The sequence below is a fragment of the Dermacentor variabilis genome, chromosome 10 (assembly GCF_050947875.1).
Source record: "Dermacentor variabilis isolate Ectoservices chromosome 10, ASM5094787v1, whole genome shotgun sequence".
NCBI classification, from domain to species: Eukaryota; Metazoa; Arthropoda; class Arachnida; order Ixodida; family Ixodidae; genus Dermacentor; species Dermacentor variabilis.
In genome coordinates this window covers 64,395,394-64,415,102 of record NC_134577.1, presented here as the reverse complement: position 1 = coordinate 64,415,102, position 19,709 = coordinate 64,395,394, and the positions used below count along the sequence as shown (strand labels likewise).

At 44.4% G+C, this 19,709-nt stretch overlaps 1 protein-coding gene across 7 annotated transcripts in view; it reads right to left on the bottom strand.

Annotated features, from left to right (window-relative positions):
* Vinc (vinculin) overlaps window positions 1–14,731 on the bottom strand; it is a 55,878-nt gene extending 41,147 nt beyond the window's left edge. For 2 of the 7 annotated variants that reach the window (XM_075672877.1, XM_075672878.1), the window contains exons 1-7: window positions 14,344–14,730; window positions 8,932–9,048; window positions 7,040–7,147; window positions 6,344–6,515; window positions 4,904–5,049; window positions 3,954–4,122; window positions 1,725–1,879 (exon numbers count right to left, since the gene is read on the bottom strand). In XM_075672877.1, coding sequence (XP_075528992.1) covers window positions 1,725–1,879; window positions 3,954–4,122; window positions 4,904–5,049; window positions 6,344–6,515; window positions 7,040–7,147; window positions 8,932–9,048; window positions 14,344–14,400 — 924 coding nt within the window. In that variant the 5' untranslated portion in view covers window positions 14,401–14,730. Of the gene's footprint in view, window positions 1–1,724; window positions 1,880–3,953; window positions 4,123–4,903; window positions 5,050–6,343; window positions 6,516–7,039; window positions 7,148–8,931; window positions 9,049–14,343 lie in introns of all 7 variants that reach the window. The other 5 variants (XM_075672875.1, XM_075672876.1, XM_075672880.1 and 2 more) reach the window with 5 other exon arrangements.
* Window positions 14,732–19,709: the final 4,978 nt, after the last annotated feature.

The following is a 19,709-nucleotide window of genomic DNA, read 5'->3' as shown; positions in this document are numbered from 1 at the left end:
AGTGAGATGCATGGTATTTAGATTTAAGCATTACCAAACGTGACAATATTTGTCAGCAAAATAAATTTTCTGGCAAACTCAAGGTGTGGGATGTGTTCATTCAAAGTAACTATTTACGGACAAAGATAAACTTACTGCAAAGGAATTTGCAACCAAGAATTTTAATGGTCGGACTTCAAGGGCAACTAACTGCAATGAAATTTCGTTTCGGTTATGTTGGCTGAAAATTACCAGTGGTATATCCTATCAAAACAATCTTGACAAAGCTGCAGGGCTGGCAACTAACTCTGTTTTCTTATTAACAGCCTTTCAATAGTGCCTCAACAGAGGACACAGGCACCCGGCTGTAAGCATAGTTGAAGCAGTTCCCAGAACTGAGCACAAATGTTGATCTGAATGCCTTGCTTGTGTGCCCAGGCAGGAGCCGTATCTGAATGTTTGAAGTCCTGCATCTCTCCCGATGAGTGCATTAGCATTAAGTGACACTCTTAATGCATTAGCATTAGGAGTGTCAAAGCGGAAAAAAAGTGTATCCCCCACGTGTAGGAAGCCAGTCCTGTGGTAGAGGTAGAAAGGGAATGGAAGAGCTTATAAGAGTATGTATGTGTGCACAGTCAAACGCATCTATAACAATATTCAAGTGCCAAGAAAACCCCATTGTTGTAACCCATAACTGTTATAATAGAGTTGCATGAAAAAAGCAGAAGGGGGCAAACATCCAAACGTTTTAATCAGACAGAGAGAAGTACAGTCAGACTTACTTATGGCATTATTGGTTTTAAACAATTCTCGGATGTGACAGTGAGCAGCCCTGGAACTGTAAACATTTGTGTGCATTCTGTGGTAAAATAAACCGCTTGCTACAATATTCCCATGCCATATTACTGGCTACAACAATTGGAACCGGCTACTGGGTGTCTGCAGCACAAAGAAAAGGAAAGCAAAATTCAGGAGAAGATAAAGGAATGCAAGCCGCTTCGTTACAACTGCCTTTGTGCCACGCACCCCACGCTTTCGTCACCCCTCCCGTCTCCCTTCCACCCATCCGGCGCCAGCGAGAGGGTGAAAGGGAACGGGAGAGGGGCGCGTGAGGTCGGCAATGCAATCGGGGTTCTCACACCCGCCACTGTAAACTTAAACAAAATATTCCTTCCAAACAGCACTTACGTTTGTATAAGAGCGCAGGTTCCACAAGCAGGAGCTGCAAAGGCCTTTTATTTGCAGACACTAGCTAAACCTAGGGTCACTAAATGGATGAACAAGGTGACTCTGGCCCGACCTATTCGGCGTCAGTGTCAACACTGATGTCAGAGCAAGCATACAACCGTTTGTGCAGTAAATCTTGAGGGTGTGATGGTTACTTCAAAAAAAAAAAGTTTTTGATTGCCAATGTGCGGGTCCAAGCATTCCACAAGTAAATAGGGCATTTCGTATATTTCAGTTTTTTTTTTTTTTTTTCGCTCACAGTATATAAAAATAGCAAATTGTTACTTTCATTCATGTTTCTTTAGGTGCTTCTTTTTGAAGTTCCACATAAGAATTCTCAGAAACTCTGAGAAATTATTTTTGCTTTACTTTCACTCGGAACACCAGTGATCAGGCTACAATTTTATATATCTTGGTATACGTGGCGACTACTACATCTTGAAATAAAATGTTAATATAAAGAAAATGAGCACATTTCTAGCAGCAAGGAAACAGTCAACATGGCCACCCTTACACACCTGTGCCTTCTTCATGACGGTGAGGTTGTCAGCATCCCACTCCTCCTCGTCGTAGGTGGTGAGCTGGAGCACGCGGATGATCTCGTTGATCTCCTCCGTCATGCGCAGCGCCAGGTAGTTGCGGTTCTCTGCCGCCTCCTCGACACCCTTGCCCGCTGCATCAGGTTGGCCACCAACACGCGCGGCTGCTCAAGCTCAGCCCTTTTATCAGCTCAAAACGAAGCTAGACGTGCACACAAGAATGACAATGCGATAGATTGTGTGTTGAGCAGCAGAAGAGATTAAACCCGGATTAGTGTGCAGCACGCTCTTCCGATGACCAAGGCACCAAAACACAGAGACAAGGAAGAGTTCTGGCCTGTCCGTAAACACATTACAAATTATGGAATACCGGTATATAAGAGGGAGAAGCAGCTGTAGAAGTGCTGGCGGCGTCATGTTGTGACGCTCATGTCAAGCATTACAAGGCAGTGCTAGCAGTTCTACTGCTGTTATCAGCACCTCGTATGTTCCAGTTGTGAGAAGGGAGTGGCGGCATAAGTGGAATGAGAGCTCCAGGCGAGGCGAGGCGAGGTGCAGTTCTCAGAGGTCGTGCCTGTGGTTGACTGTAATTGGCAGGGGAAGGACGAAATAGCACGAGTACGGTGGCGAGAGAGGAACAAAGACGTGGGTGGTGCAAAGTGTGGCGTGGTGTGTGGTATGCCTGGATGGACGGTGTGGTGGGAGAGTCGCAGAGTGCAGTAATAAAGTGAACGTTTGTGACGGATGTGTCGGCCTGGCATCGTTTGTAACACGTTATTCCACAAACTGTAATACATTTACGGGCATGCTTTAATCAAGAAAGAGACAAGCACTGTGTCTGTCCATCTCTTCACTATCTTTGTCTTGATGCTTTTGTGTTAAGGATTTTTTAAAACCATGTTGTTTAACACAGAATAAGTTTTCCTCTTCCGTGTGATCTATTATATATTTACAGATTACATGTTCTAACAGCTTCGAGACAGTGCATGTAATTGAAGTACGCCGGTAATTTTTACATTTAATTTGTTGCCTTCTCTGAAAATTGGAACTACCCTGGCCACTAACCAGTCATTAATTAAGGTACCCGTGCCTAGCAGTTCCCTGAAGCTCTAAACTAAGAATTCTACAACTCGTCCACTGTAGCACTTTAAGGAATTCATTTGGTATATTATCGAGCCCTGATGATTTCTTACAGTTTAAGTTCAACAACAGTTCTAACACGCCTTCTTTCGAAATCCGAAGTTTCTCCTCACACTTGTCGCATGGTTCCGGAATCGGGGAGCCAATCGTACCAGGCAAGAACACTGAGCAGAAGAAATTATTAAATTTCCTAGCCATCAAGACTGGTTTACCACATATACTGTTATCCACAAGGACTGCTGTTATCTCGGGTTTTGAGCTGGTCAAGTACCTCCAGAGCCTGTCCAGGCTATTTCGCATGTAGTCGGTCAAAGTGGACGAAAAAAAAAATTGGTTCGGCTGTTTTTAAGTTCCTTACAAAACTGCATGCTAAGAGAAGAAACAGTGGTGCTGTCTCTTGGGGTCGCTTAATGTGTGCACCGCAGTCGGCATTTCAAATGAATAATGTTTCTAGTGATCCACAGGTTTGCTTTCTTTACTCATTTCCATCTCACAGGTACGAATTGTGATATACAATCAGCCACAGTTGATTTAAGATATGTCCAAAGGCGCTGCACATCATTTCTCTATGGAATCGTGTCAAGAGCGATCTCTAAGTGATTGACGATAGACGTGTCATCTGCTCTGTGAAAATTTAGGAGATGTGTACTGCGATGTTTTGCTAGGGCCTTATTCGCGATCTTAAGCACTGCTGCTATGGCTTCACGGTCCGATATTCCCTCTTCGACACAAACTTGATACTGAAAGCTATTGTCCGATAAAAATAACAGATCAAGTATCAAATGACACTGACCCCGTATTCGTGTTGGTTCAGTTACCACTTGAATTAGACTATGTTTCACCAACGTGTCTAGTATAGTCTCAGCTTGCAACCCTATCGCAACTTTTGCATAGCTCTTCTACCTCATTAAGTATAACCAACTTAAATAATTTTAAGTTCTAGTGCATTTTAACATCTCTGCATTATCCCTGGTTCAATAGAAAAATGCATTCACAAAAGGCCCTGTGAGACACGACAAGCGAGTCATGTAGTATGTCTATGTTTAGAGAGTTGCCGCGTGTGCGTACACTGTGCCAGGATCTGGACGAAGATCTTCATGCTGCAGATGAGGATGGGCGCCAGGACCTTGACCGAGTCGAGGCAGCGAATCAAGATCTCCCGGTGCACCTGGTGGGTCAGTTCCTTCTCCCTGGCATCCACGTCGCGTGACACTTTCGTCAGGCACGGGCTCATGTCCTGCGTTCGAACAGGTGCAGCATCACTGTCACGAACAGTGCTTTTGTCACAACTGCTAACGTCACAAGCAGCTGCCCCCAAAAAAGTCAATGCTTCATAAATGCTTCAATGCTTCAGGAACTTCATAAAACACGTGTGGTCGCAAGATTGTATTTGGCCACTCGCTCAAGCTTGTAGCCCAGTGTCATGGAACTAGGGCAGCCACCTGTCCACCTTTGAACCAGGAGGGCCAGTTTTCTTGCTGACACTGCCAGGTGCTAATTTCACCCCCTGTTTAACATTAATTTGCCAGTTTTCTGGGCCTCTCCAGTTGAACAACTGAAGAACCTGCATGAGAGAGCACCCACCAGGTAGGATATACAAAGTGAGTTTAACTTAAACCTCTCTAACAGTCATTTTCTTAAAGTTTCGAATTTCAAGTTGTAAAAACACTGGCACTTCAATTAGTTGAACTGCCACATGTGATGCCCAGTTCACCTGAATAAATCAAACAGTGCATGCTGCACCTGAAGAGAGAATGAATGTAAGACACACAACCTGTCAAAGCTAATTAAGTGCTTTTCTATGCATGCATGTAAAGATAGAATGATGAGATGATAGACGTAATGCAAGCCTGACAACTCGGGATGCTTTAACTTAGTGGTCTGGAACTGTAGATAACATCACATGGTGCGAATGCAAGGCCACTTGACTAAAACTGCTTGACTTCAATTCACTTAGACCGTGTACAGTATACTCATTGACACCGCGTGAACATCCAGAATGTGTAATGAACACATACCTTGACGAACTGAACGAGGTCTTCCATGGACTCGATCACCTCAGACACTGCCAGGTAGTCCAACACTTTCTTGCACTCGCGGATGATCTTGCGCACCTCGGACTCATCGAAGCAGAGTAGAAGGGCAGATGTTCCTTGTAGGATGCCTAAGGATAATGTAAAAATAAAGATACACTTGTTAGACGACAACAAGAAAAGGTATGGTCAATTGGCATTTACCCATAACATGAACTGTGCAACAATAGCACTGAAGAAAGGATGCCTGGCATTGTTTGAAGTGTTGTTCCTGGTCCATTGACAATGCAATGCTATTGGCTTTGCGCAAAACAGACTCCAAATCAGAGCACAGCCAAAGTCTCGAGCATGGAAAGATGATAGACTTAGCCAAGCTGGCCCTATATTACCCTACATTAAATAAAGCCTATATTCAAAGTGCCGTTTACAATTGTGAATGATCAAACTGTTGCTCAGTGCCTGGTTACGTCAGTTACCTTCGTGCTACATCATGCTTTTGATGCTCTCTGCTCTCGCTCTTGTGTTACGCTCGAGTTCCCAACAAAAGATGGCATCCACTACACTAAGCATTGTTTGCTTCCCACATTTCTACAGTTACTGCAACTAGCATAATGACAGCTACTGCCAGTGGCAAGTAAAAAAATAAAGGAAAGCTCTTCCTAAGAAAAAGCTAGAAATACGACACACCTGCCCTTTGTGCCTCTGCACTTAAAAATGTCGTTCCCTCACAAATTGCACAAATACAAAGAAGAGGCACCCCGATGGTTAAGCAACAATGAGCATGCTGCAGTCATGCACCATGTGCTCTAACAGCCAAGACTGGCTGAAGCAGAGATGAAGGGGATAGCTCACTGCAGAAATTTGCAGCTTGAAAAGGAAAGAGTAGAGGAATTTCCCTGATTGTCCTTTTAAAGAACCTAATCGCTAAACCTCCTCCCCATGCCAGAAGATGCAGTACGGGAGACTGCATGGCTGAGTTAATTTCTTATGCACAGCTGAAATAATTTCAGATACGTCATTCGCACCCTACGAAACAAGAAAGCACCCCCAGCAGGGTGAGCTGTAAAGCAGTTTCATGGCAACGGCTGAGCAAGGCAAAAGTGGGGGACACGGATACAAAGCATAAGAAAACGGAAGCAGAAGCAGGCAAGGTGATTTGATGGTGCATGGCTATACATTCTGTTCCAGAGGCACTTGACCTGTCACCGTTTACACAACTGCAATAGACTAGAATGACTGCAAACAGGCATTATATTCGACATGACAGATCTGATCTGGCAACCTTTGTTTCTCAATTCACCATCACTATGCTCCTTCGCATCTTCTGCACGAAAGAATTTTGTCCGCGAAAGGGCTGGTTTCAAGTATGTCAAGCTTCGTCACTTCCCCGACTATCCCTTCTACATCAGAGTAAGCGACGCTCACCCCGAGCACCCTCAATCAGCTTCTTGCGGGCAGGCTGCGAGTAGGGGTCGGCCTTGAGCATGGCTGAGGCCTCCTCGAGAAGCTTGGAGGACTGCTCGACCCGCTGCAGGGCAGCAGGCATGTCCTGTCGCAGGATCTGGTCGTCGCTGCTGTTGATCGTCTCACGCCCAACCTGATGTGACCGTACCAGATTGAAGCATTCACTAGCATGTTGGCAAGTATTGTAAGCGAGCTAGTTGATATGAATTCACATCTGTGCTTACTGCAAACAATGCCTTCTCTTACTGAACAGATGAAATAATGAAATGCCTAAATGACTGAAACAACCACAAATGACAAATGATTGGAACAAATTAACAAAATATTGCCTACTGTTGATGGAACACCTCAGTGTAACTGTTCGCCTCATATACGTTTGTAGTTATCACTACCAAAAAACTTATAGACTTATAGATAACGCACTACCTTTGCCTGATATAAATTGTACTGAAATTTCTCCTATAAGTGCACTGTCTTCTTTTACAACTAGCGTCAACTGGTTCGTAGCTGTCTAATGGTCATACGTTAAGAATATTTTCTAGTGCATAGGGTCTCCACGAACTATAGCTATTGTCACATTTTGTTATGTTTTGTATTGCCCCTGCTGCTTGGTCCTCATGGCCCGCAGTATTAGAAAAACAAGAAATAGAAGCGCACCTTGATGAGGTTGGAGACGGCCATGCTGACAGCCTTGACGGGGCGCTCGAGATCGGGCATGGCGTTGCCATCTTCGGCTTCTTCATGGAGGATCACCAGACGGGACACCTGGCAGAGCATGAACCAGCAATTTTCATTGAAAAAAAAAAACAATATTTGCTCCTCTGCAGCTTATCTGCATCACAGATTACATTCATACAGCATTGTTTTGTATCATCAAACATTCATGATACAGTGACCTGCGACTAATTCAACATCTGTTTGTCTAGCCTTCATTTTTACTTGACTTTGCTTGAAAGTTCCAAAGGGTTGTTAAACCTGGTGCTTATTCCTTAAAGACTGCTGTTTCAAAACCTGATGATTTGAACCGATTTTGCAGTAATGTTGAAGTGAAACCAACAGAAACAAAGTAGGTTAGGTTGAGCTTACACATTTATTCACTTGCAATCTTCAAGCGTAATCGCGTTTCTCCAAAGCAGACGTAAACAGCACTTATGTGCTATCATGGACAAATGCAATGCAAACAAGTTTCGGATGACTACAATGCATTCTTTTGTTTCGACTTTAGGCACTTCAAATGACTTTGGAATGATTTTGGCTAACACACTTTGCTGAAGGTATACATCATCATGGGTGACCAGATACACAGCCGAGCTCATTCTTCTCAAGTTACTGTGAATGGCTTAATATTGGCCAGGGCTTAAGTTTCACACTTTTTGTCAAGTGCCTATAATTTACAAAAAAACTAGGCCCACAAATATTTCATGTATCCCATTTTATTTGCAGCATGCCCTTCTACGGCCACAATTATCTACTGAAATTTAAGAGTCATGAATTTATTTTGAAACTTTCGTGCCAAAATAAAAAATAAAAATAAGAACTGAAGTCGCGAAAGTTAGGTGCTAATTTAGAGTACTACCCATAGGAGGTGTTCTACTTCATGTGTTTCCATTCCTTTTTCACTTCTCCACAACAGCCCAGCACAACTCACTGCTAAAGGGAAGACACAAGCATAAAACAAGGGACAACTTCCTTAAGCAGGCACGGAAGCACCCAGCTTTGAGCCAGTAGGTGGTACTGATTACTTGCACAACACATCAATGTACTTAGACTAGCACGCACAGCTGAAGCACCTATGAAATTGAGAGCCACTCGTCCTTGGTTGTTTTCTCTCAACAGTGGACCAAGCCGCACAGCAGGTACAGGAACAACTTGCTAAAATTTGGGTGGGAACAGCGTTAAGGACTCGAACAAGGTGAGGGCACAGAAAGAATTACATTTCGCACTCAAGGTGCTGCATCTTTTATGTCCACTCACTTTGCCCGTGTCCTTACCACTGTTCCCACCTGAATGTGAATAATCAAGTAGCCGTTGCTTTCCCACTAACTTGCCAAAAATCTGTGTCGTTAGCAGTACCAAACTGATCATTGTTCTTTTTTTTTTCGGACTTGTGTACCAAGAAGTCTCTCCAAAATCCACGAGCCACTAAGTAAACGCAGTAGGCATCAAGGATCTCAGACAGGTTTGTAACATACAAGTCATCACACCCTTCCCCAAATTGCAGGCCAAGCAGTGTAAGAGAAGGTAAGAGTGAGCAATAATGCAAAGACAGTAAAGCCCATTACAACTTTCGTGTGCATGCCAGCAAGAAAGCTTCATGCATAAAGTGCCCAATGATTCTGTACAACAAACTCAGTCGGCCCCAAGCACGCCCCACAGTAGAATCAGACACTCTCTTTCTTTTTTTTTAAGTATGCCTTCAACGGGTGTGTAAAATGTGCAATTTTGTGCTCTTTCACCCTAGTGTTTCATGCTTTCCTCCAGCGACAACCCAACCAACGCACAAGCCAGCCCTCCTCACCGACCCTTAAGGAAGTCGTGCAGGACCTTACAGTTCGGTATCCCGCATAAGCAACACTGAGGAACTGTGCTGCCCTCTTGTAGTGTGCAAGCGTCTTTCTGTGAAGACCCCCACGCTTTTCAATAGGTACTTTCCGTGATCTCTTGCGCTGAAAGCCAGGTGACAAATGTCCTCAACACACAAATGTTACATCATCAAGATTCCCAAAATGCACTGTTTGAAATCGTAGTAGTAGTAGTAGTAGTAGTAGTAGTAGTAGTAGTAGTAGTAGTAGTAGTAGTAGTTTATTATGTTAGGGATGAAAAGAAGAAGGAATGAAAGGCCTCGAGCACTGCAACGGTCTCGCTTCCTAGTGAACACCTGAACTGTCCCACGGCCACAAGAAAGAGACAGGATAAGAGAAAAGATAGGGGTGATGAGGAAAGTTGCAATAAAACAGACAAAGCAAATAGAAAAATATATATCTGTAAATACACGATAACAAAATTCATGACAGCCAAATCTCATAGCTGTACCAGAACACCCAAGTTATCAATGCTAACCCAACAATATTTGCCTTTGACCAATAGTGTGTACATTTTCTTTTGCCACCAGCATGTACAAATTGCAGAAAAAAATGTGGCATTCATAGACAGATGACAAGACAAAAGATATATGAACAGGACAAATACACTAATTACTAATTTTTATTCAGAGCCATACAATATATATGAGAAAGGCAATGAGCAGTGCATACAGATACAATTTTGGATGAAAACCAAGTAGCCAAGCTTAGCACTGTAATGCCTTTATTGCAAATGTTCCGACTTTGAAACAGTATACGATTAATTACCAAGCAAGTACCAAGAGGTACCATGAAGATAACTTATTTTGCGGTTCAATTAAATCTTGAATAAATGTGTACTGATTATAGACATTCTTTTACTGAGACGCTTTGTCCTCGCAATTTTTCAGATGTTCTGTTGTGTTATCGATTCTTAATTTTGGACGATGAGCAAAACGAGAACAAGGTAAAACCGGGAGCCAACGTTTCAACAAGTGGACTTGTCTCTTTCAAGGCAACATATGCTTTCCTCAGCACAGCATATATAGGTAGGATTCTTCTAAAGGGGAGCAAGGGTAAGGCACCAGAGTGTGGCAATGAGCGAAGGTGTGTTAGTGGCAAGGGTGTAGAAATGAGAATAAAGGAGAGCTGTGCATAAGGCTGGTGACACATGGAAGACTCAAAAAAGCGGAAAGAAGGACGACTATAGACGGAGTTGCCACACATCTAAAGTTATTGACAACACGATGACAGAGTCTTCTGAAGTGGGCAATTTCACGATACTAATAAAAGAGAAACGTATTTACATGTTTAATGTGCTTTCATGAATAGTGAAATGTAAAAAGTGTACTATGATGCTGTTAGCTCGAGTTTGTTGCTGTCCCTTACAATGTTGGAACCAACAATATCAACTTTGGCCATTGCATGTCAAATTCAAAGCCCAGAAGCAATGTAACAGAATTATGTCTTCTCGCATGTTCAAATTACAATCAGAATAAAGCTACATCATATCACCTGCAGCTCATGTGTTTGTCATACTTTGCAAATTTTCTAATGCAATTTACTTTAGAAACTTCTGTTACTTCAACAAGCCACTTGCACTTGGCGGAAGGCCACTAGAAGAATGAGTATATTCACTTCCTCATGCATATATGTGTGCGTAATGTGTGCACACAATGCATCTGTTCTTGATGTGTCGGCATTCTGCCTATTGCATCTGTCACACAGAGTGCTGCAAATGTAATAGGCATTATAGCAAACACTGTGCAAAAGGACTTGATATATGTTCGTAAAATGTACGCAGCGTGTCCCCATGATGTCCCTCGCGGACATGCAAGGTATGTCCATAGGACACAGAAAGTGCAACCGAACAATCGTGCAAGGGACATCTGCAGAACATATTCAGTGCATCCCTAGGATATCCATGTCCTGGCAGCGGATTTCCATAGGATATCTATAGGACGTCATTGTTGTCACTGGGGTGGAACCTGCATGCTGCATCGAAGCCATTGAAATGCCGACCTGGGGAAGTTCACAGAGTACAACTTTTGAAAGAAGTGTTGCAGTTGAAAGTTTTGTATAAATTATATTTCACATAATAGGTGCTGTTCATGAACAGATACTTCAATTATACTGCACTGTGCAAGCTTTGACATCGAACGCACACATTTCTGAGTTGAATGAATTCCGGCGAACACAATAAATAATGAATGACATTAAGGCAATGGATGTTAGGTTGGCCCGTGTGGCATCATGCAAATAAAGCATTAAAATATAAGGTGTTATCAAGTTAAATGTCATTTTTAGTGCATGTGGCATGGGTATAATAAAGTTTTGCTTGATTAGACTGATTGATTGACTCACTGATTAAAGTTACAGCACAACTTGTATCTGGAAACTCCCTGAAAAACTTGAACACAGGACACTGCCTCAGTTAAAGGGCTCTGCCTCACAAATTTAAGCCACATGCCCAAGCATGTTGTATGCATTTGTCGCTCAGTGAACTAGTTGAGCATCTTGAACAATATGGCCATAAAACATTCATCACCTCATTCCATAATTCGACACTCACACATATCTCCCATTGAAGAGGGCCTACCACAACCCCAGTGTAGGAAAGAGGAAGAGTGGGTGGAAAGGGGGCAAACAAACTTTCGACTTCTCCGCCCCCCCCCCGCAATGACAAGTACGATCAAAAAACGAAAATATAAGGCAAGCCGCGCACACGGGCCGTAATCTGAGACGCGCCATTCTAATATTAGCGCGCCCAGCGCGGGAACCGTGACCCAGCTAAGCAGATGGCGCCTCCAACGCAGACCGCTTTCTTTCTTTTTTTTTCAAGATGGCGGCGAGTTGCGGTTCGTCTGCTACTGCCGCACAGCCTCCTGTGACTGCCTGTAGCTGTTTCAGGGTTTTTTTTTTTTTTTCTTTTTCGAATCTAGCTATTTGTTCGCCTCTTTTGCTATTGCCGGGGCCGCACCTCTTCGAGGCAGCACACCTTCCGCCTACGCTACGAATGGCAGCATAGATAAGCGAAACAGACTGGTGTATCCTCTCTGAATGAGAAGGGAAACAATCCAGACGAGGTTCAACTCAAACCAGCGCGGGCGCCGGACTGTTATGCAACTAAAGGAAACTTCTTTTAAAAGTTTGGTTTGCTTCTAAATTCAAGGCCAATGTCTCGCAACTACTACTGCAGCGATCACGTCAAGGACTACAGTAATTCCCTGGCTACGTGCGCTCAGGTTCGATATATGGTAACCACATCTGCATATCCTATAAAAAAAAAAAAATGTTTGACATTCGATTTTCGAAGTGCGTGGCAGGACTTCGGGGTGGCTTTTAGAAAGCGCAGAAAACTGCTTGATTAGCAGCGCAGTACACGAAGAACTTGAATCGATCCTTCCAAAGCTATTGGTCATTACGGCTATATGACCAAACTGAGTATTTTAAGGGGGCAGGGCGTGCACGCGTTAGCTCTGAAACGGTACCGACTTTTCGTTACATGCCATGCAGGGAAATAAATCCGAACCGCGGAGCTTTTCAGTTCACTCTCGCCGTATCCGTCTGCGCGCTACTATCTTTTTTTTTTTTTTTCTCTCTGAACTGAAAGCATGGTGCGGTGCTACAGGGGCGCAGCACCAAAGAGAATTTTACTGGGCGAATAACCTAAAAAGGAGTTCACGAGCGGTTTCCCAATGACAAACTCCTACGGACACTGCCGCCAGTGCGTGCGACATCCTGCAAATTGTTTATATATATATATATATATATATATATATATATATATATTTTCGAACGCGCTTCTGTGTCGTCACGGCGTTGAGTGGATGTTGCCGACGCTTTTTCGAGTCTTTCATGTGGGCGGAGAAATGATCAAGTGGCGAATTCCGCCCGCGTAGAGCGCGCACCTACGCTGCACTCTTGCAATATACGTGCCTTGCCTGAATAAGCAATTAACGCTCCTCGGGCACTCAGCTCGCCTATCTGTTGCTAATCGAGTCGAACGCGCTGCGTTTTTAGTCGGTCATTACCATCAAAACGTATGAGGCAACAGGGTATTTTTGCTGAGCGAAGTGCAGACACCAGAACACGGTGTCATATAAGCCGCGCAATCGAGACGCTCTGGTGAAAAGAACGACAAAGTGTGTGTGTGGGGGGGGGGGGGGGTTAAAGATAGCAACAAAAGAGGGCGGACTGCAAATAAATAACAAAATCTCTTGCGCACAGGTCTCGTCACACACCTGTCACCGACGCGTCACCCAAGCGTGAAGGTAGACCCTGTTACCCGAAGGAGAGATTCATCGACATGACGGCTTGTTAGCCCGATAGTGCGTGTGATTTTGCGTCCAGTCCGGGTTTCTATATGGACAAATATAAACCCCGAAACCTTCGATTAGACAACAAATTCGATTTCGCGTTAACTGTTCTTGACGATGTCGTCTGCATCGGTTTCTCGAAGCCGCGACAGCAGACGACGCTTCCCGTCCAACGCATCGATGATATCATCGAACGGCGAGGTATCCTCGCAAACGCTCCTTTTATGATTCGACAGGGCAGAACTAAACCTTAGGAGCGCTGTTATCGCTTTGTTCCAGCTGACTCAGCTTTAGCACTGCCGCGCGACAATATACGCGGTGACATAAGCCCCCTCTTGAGTGGCGCCGTCAAATGACAAGCGGTTGAGTCAACTGTAGAAACCTCCAGCCAGCCTGACAAGGCCACGTGATATCAGTGTAGCGTGTTCGCAAAGCACATTTTGAGGACGCTGAACAAGATGACAGAACAGACAGGTGTGACCCAATCTTGGAAGCGAACAAGTTCTGGCACACGTACGCGGCTGCAGCGAGAAAACTAAGAACGCGGAGCTTGCACTATGTGCGATACCCGACACCGCCGCTTATGTAATAAATCCTCTTGACAGCGCCTCGGCGGCACATACAATCAAAGCGGAGAAACCTCGAAACAAGGGCGTTTTCGTCCTTGCTCGCTCGGCAGGGTGATACGTTCTTCCAATGCCATTCACACCGCAAGAGCCGGAGCACTGCTTCGCATCAAACCTCTCGAACAATGGTGCACTTATGCGTCGGGCGTGCCACATCCAACACAGGCATGCCTTTCTTCACCGACCCCCCCCCCTCCTGGTTCCGCCGGCATGGCATGATGCGCGTCCGTGCGCCGGTTTAGGAACCACACTGCACGCGCCAAACGTTACAAGCTACGTGAACCTGGCAGCAGCCTCGGCCGAACCGGGGCAACACTCTACTCGACACACCTGGCCCGCCGGAAAGGCGCAAGTAACGCGTGGGTTGACAGCAAATCACCGGAGCAGACGCCGTCCTCAGAGTCGTCCCGCCGCCCCTCGCAGCCATTCCACTGGCAAACACGGACCGTGCTTACCTGCTGCGCGACGGGCTCGAGGATGCTCTCGATGGTCTTGGTGTGAAACACCGGCATGTTCGGCTGCGTTTACCGGCGCTGTCGCGCTCACCGGACTCCCGTCGTCAAGGTGTGTCGGGTTATCTCTCAGTCGACGACGCGAGGCGGACGTCGAACGAGCGTTGGAAGAAAGCGGTCTTCTAAAAATCCTTCACTCGTCTAGCGCCAAAATAATAGCGCCTTCCCAGCGCCGAGCATAAACACACACGCCCAACCGCTTGCTGCTCCCCGCAAAACAAGCAAGCCAGATAGCGCCTATTTCGGCAAGGCCGACCGGGGCGTCCTCTAGAGGCCGCGAGGCGCGGACCGCCCGAAGCCGCCGAAGCCTTTCGACCGCGCGTATGCGGCGTATGCCTCACTTCAAAATGATCACGGAAACAACGCTTGTTTCGATCACGCCCACAGATTTTTTGAGCCCCTTTTGAGAATGCGTAACGAGTACTAGCTTCTGCACGCTGTTGCGTCGCATTTCTGAGTCATCTGTGCTTGAAAACGGGCTTTTAGAAAGTGGTTTGAGCCGGGCGCGCAGGAGTGAAACTGAAACTGCTGAAACGTCCTCGAACGAGAAAACGAAAGTGACCCACTTCTCCTTTCGCGGAGGATCGTGGGCGGTACGCCGAATGGGAATGAATGGAAAAGCGCGCTCCCTTGCGCGTGTTCCGCCTCGACGTCGTGCAGTTGGACCGTGCGGGTTTAGCCTGCATAGCTTGTTCACCATGCTCACGCAGTAACATCGGTAGCGTAGCGTCGCCTGCCGCGAGCACGTGGTACATAACATGAACCAATCACGAGCCAAAGCGATAACACGATCGAAAGTGACCATAGGGCCATATAGCATTGATAACGTTGCTTTTACGCACGACCGGCAGTAATAATAAAGCCGGTCGTGCTTTTACGGCACGGTTATTTTTTAGCCTATTATGTGCGCTGAACATCGCGAAATAATTTTGACCATACATTTGTTGTCAAAATCGGGCCAAAGAAGCGCTTGCAATATCAGCTATTCACGATCTGCTGGACATATTGGACGTTGGCCAGATGTGTTTTAAAGCTTGATTTTCACAGAGTTAAAAAAAAATGATCAAAGTAAGCTTATAAGGTTGGCATACAACGCTAATTCCAATGTAAATGAATAAATCGGCAGATATTAAGGAATAATGTCAGGCTTGCAATCAACCCAGTTCAATCCGATCAGCCCAGGGCGCGTATATTCACAAAAATTTCTTACTTGTTCGTAAAGGAAAGCTTCAGGAGATCCAGATGTTGGAAACATATTAGTGGAGGTGGCCAGTCTAAGTGCCCTTACGAACAAAAAACTTTGTGAATTTAAACCCCCGGATCCTATTCGGCGGAAAAATGGATCAGTAGTAAATTTTTCGTTATGCATACATTTTGTTTAGTTATGCACGCATCTTGGTTTGTCCTATGAGAAGGAAACTTCGCATAGGACAAACCAAGATGTATGCACTGAAAGATTAGCAAGGTAATATCATCAGCAATCTTAATTCGAAGGTACAATAAAAGCAGCGAAAGAATTCTATACTGACCTGTACAGTACCCAGAGGACTCGGGAGTACTCTATTCGAAACAATAATGAACAGTATACAGAAACTCCTCCTATAACTAGAGATGAGGTCGGAAGGGCCTTGCAAGGCATGAAACGGGGAAAAGCAGCAGGAGATGATGGAATAACAATGGATTTGTAACAGTTGATAATCAAAGATGGCGGAGACATAATGCTAGGAAAATTGGCAGCTCTCTATAAGAAGTGTCTATCGACCGCAAGGGTCCCAGAAAACTGGAAGAATGCAAATAATATACTAATCCACAAAAGGGAAGACGTTAAAGAACTGAAAAATTATAAGCCCATTAGCTTTACCAAAATATTTACCAAAATAATCTCCAATAGAATAAGGGCAGCACTAGACTTTAGTCAACTAAGGAAACAGGCTGGCTTCAGGAAAGGATACTCCACAATGGATCACATCCATGTCATTAATCAGGTTATCGAGAAATCTGCAGAGTACAATAAGTCTCTCTATATGCCTTTCATAGATTACGAAAAAGCATTTGATTCAGTAGAGATACCAGCAGTCGTAGAGGCATAGCGTAATCAAGGAATACAGACTGCTTACGTAAATACCCCAGAAAATATCTACAGAGATTCCACAGCCACCTTAACTCTACACAAGTAGGAAGATACCTATAAAGAAAGGGGTCAGACAAGGAGACACAATCTCTCCAATGCTATTCACTGCGTGCTTGGAAGAAGTATTCAAGCTATATTAGACTGGGAAGGTTTAGGAGTAAGGATCGGCGGCGAATACCTCAGCAACCTTCGCTTTGCCAATGACATTGTTCCATTCAGCAACACTGTGGACGAGTTACAACAAATGATTGAGGACCTTAACAGGGAGAGTGTAAGAGTGGGGCTGAAGATTAATATGCAGAAGACAAAGATAATGATAAATAACTGGGCAAGGGAACAAGAGTTCAAGATCGCCAGTCAGCCTCTAGAATCTGTGAGGGAGTATGTTTACCTACGTCAACTAATCACTGGGAACCCTGACCATGAGAAGGAAATTCACAGAAGAATAAAAATGTTTGGATCACATACGGCAGACATCGTGAGCTCCTGATTGTGAGCTTACCGTTATCATTGAAAAGGAAAGTATACAATCAGTGCACTTTACTAGTGCTGACATATGGGGCAGAGACTTAGAGACTGACAAAGAAGCTTGAGAACAAGTTAAGGACAGCGCAAAGAGCGATGGAATGAAGAATGCTAGGCATAACTTTAAGAGACAGAAAGCGAGCGGTTTGGATCAGAGAGCAAACGGCTATAGACGACGTTCTAATAGACATCATGAGAAAAAAATGGCGCTGGGCAGGTCATGTAATGCGCAGATTAGATAACCGTTGGACCATTAGGGTGACAGAATGGGTACCGAGAGAAGGGAAGCACAGCAGAGTACGGCAGAAGACTAGGTGGTGCGATGAAATTAGGAAATTTGCAGGTGCTAGTTGGAATTGGTTGGCACAGGACAGGGGTAATTGGAGATTACAGGAAGAGGCCTTCGCCCTGCAGTGGACATAGATAGGCTGATGATGATGATGAGTTATGCAGAGTAAAGACGCGCACAACTCTGACAACTGTGAGACTGGCGCTCTTTTCCAAAGGGAAGGCTTCTTGTCGTAGCGGACCAGACCGATCCACAGGTTGCTGTTTGATGTCGAAAAGCAAGCAGACATCTTCCACCTTGCATAGGAGTGCAAACTGAGGTGGATGTAGCGGGTGACCAGCACTGATGCAGGATTATAAAAGGCCACATAGTCCTCTGTGCAGCAAGTTTTGTGAAATGGAAGACGTCAAGAAAGGAGCCACAGCACAGAGAGAGGATCGACCTTGGACTGTCATAAAGAATCTTTCTGTGAGACGTCCTTTGTTCATACAATTTTAACTTAATTGCCCTATGCTAATTCCCATCCTCGCTCCCATTTCATCACAGAGCATCACCACCTAGAGGACGGGCCATATACCAGTTTGTTATAAACATGCACCAACCTGGGACAGAAAGAAAGCTTCGATTTAAGAATCGCACTGCGAAAGCAGTATGTAATTTCTTTGCACCTACTTCAATTTGTGCAATTAAAAGCCACTACTCAGCTAGGTAGCGCTTCTTTATTTCAACAGTCATATAGGTCTCCAACTAACGAGAAATTATTTGACAGTCACCAATTTCAAATGCTTACAAGTGTGTTACTAATATGTCTGCCCCGCAACACAGAACACCGTACTAGTGGTGCTGCTACTTCTAAAGGTGTGGGAAGATGGTGTGTTTTTATAAAAGAGGTAGTGTAGTCGAGCCAAAAGTGCAAATAGTGCATGGATCAAAAGCTTCAGAAAAGGTAGCCAGCCTAAAAAAAAAAAAGGAATTTTTTTTCTCTCTCTCTTTTGAGTTTCACTCTGGAGTCAAAAGAATCATAACAGCATAGTTTCAATTTAAGCAAAAATAACTTTTTTTTGCAGTTTTTGTTTTTGTTCTGGCTCGATACCGTTTTAAATATTATTTTCACATCACGATGAAAAGCAAATTTTGCCAACAAACTATAGGTATGATGACGCGGCCCATTAAGAACGTTAACAACAGTATGCACATTTTTTATGGTTGTGCTCACATGATATCCGCACTGATCGCAGAAACAGAGTGAGCGAGCCATGTTTATCATGATGTCATGATTCATCGATCACACCTCATGCTGAAACTGGTTCGAAACAAGTGTTACAGTGAATTACTGAGGGAACTTTAATTGCCATTATTCTTTCTATAGTTTAGAGGGTTTGTACTTTCACCCAACATTAAAAAAAAGGTAAGTCGAAACTGTCGCACCAATATTTTCCTTTAAGATCATTTCTGTAGGAGCAGTGGTTATTTTCCAGTTGAGGCCAGTGTTTTGCCAATATCGTTTGCTTTCCATGTAACGGTGGAAACAAAGCAGTTGACTTCCACTTCTAAAATTAAATATGCCTGCTGCATCTTTTTTTTGGATGTAAACAGCCACTGCCATTAAAGGTGCCGTGTACGACAACACAATGCCTATGTAAATTATAATTGCAAATCTGTAAGGTCACCACAGGTTTAACACATAACAAATACACAAAAACACATAATCACCATCCTATTTTATGTTCACAGAAGGACGACAGCCTCTCCCACAAACCCTCAATTGCAGACTTTACATGAAACAACTCCATGTCGTATGCCTGCAAATTTTCTAATCTCGTCACAGCCCCCGATCATCTACTATCCTCGGTGACCTTCTCCTTCCCTTGGCACCCAACATGTTACTTTAACATACAAGGACACATAAAGGTCAATTCAAGGTACTGCTGCTGTGACTATAGCACTGTAGGCTCACACAGGACTAAGATTTTTGGCGTTGGCACTATCACTACAAAAGCGCAGCTTTAGCCTAGTCATAACCTCTGAAGTAATTATGTGAATGGGGACTGCAAATGTGTCCTAAAGGTTATGTGACTGCGTCAAGCACTGCAAGATTTCTGCTTGAATTGCCCCAGTTTTGTCAAAATGATGCACCTTTATTTGCAACTCCAGCTAGGAGAGCCCAGAAATTTCACACAAGGCCAAATCAGGTGAGTATAATGAGCAGCGAGGGTGCAGAATGGCAGCCATGGTGCATCTAGTGATGAAGTCCATATAATGGCGAATGAGTGCTAGACAATGAAAAGTCCTGATGAATAGAAGATTAGTAGCCCAGCAAACACAAAAAAAATATCGCAGTTGTACATGGTGCTGACCATTTCC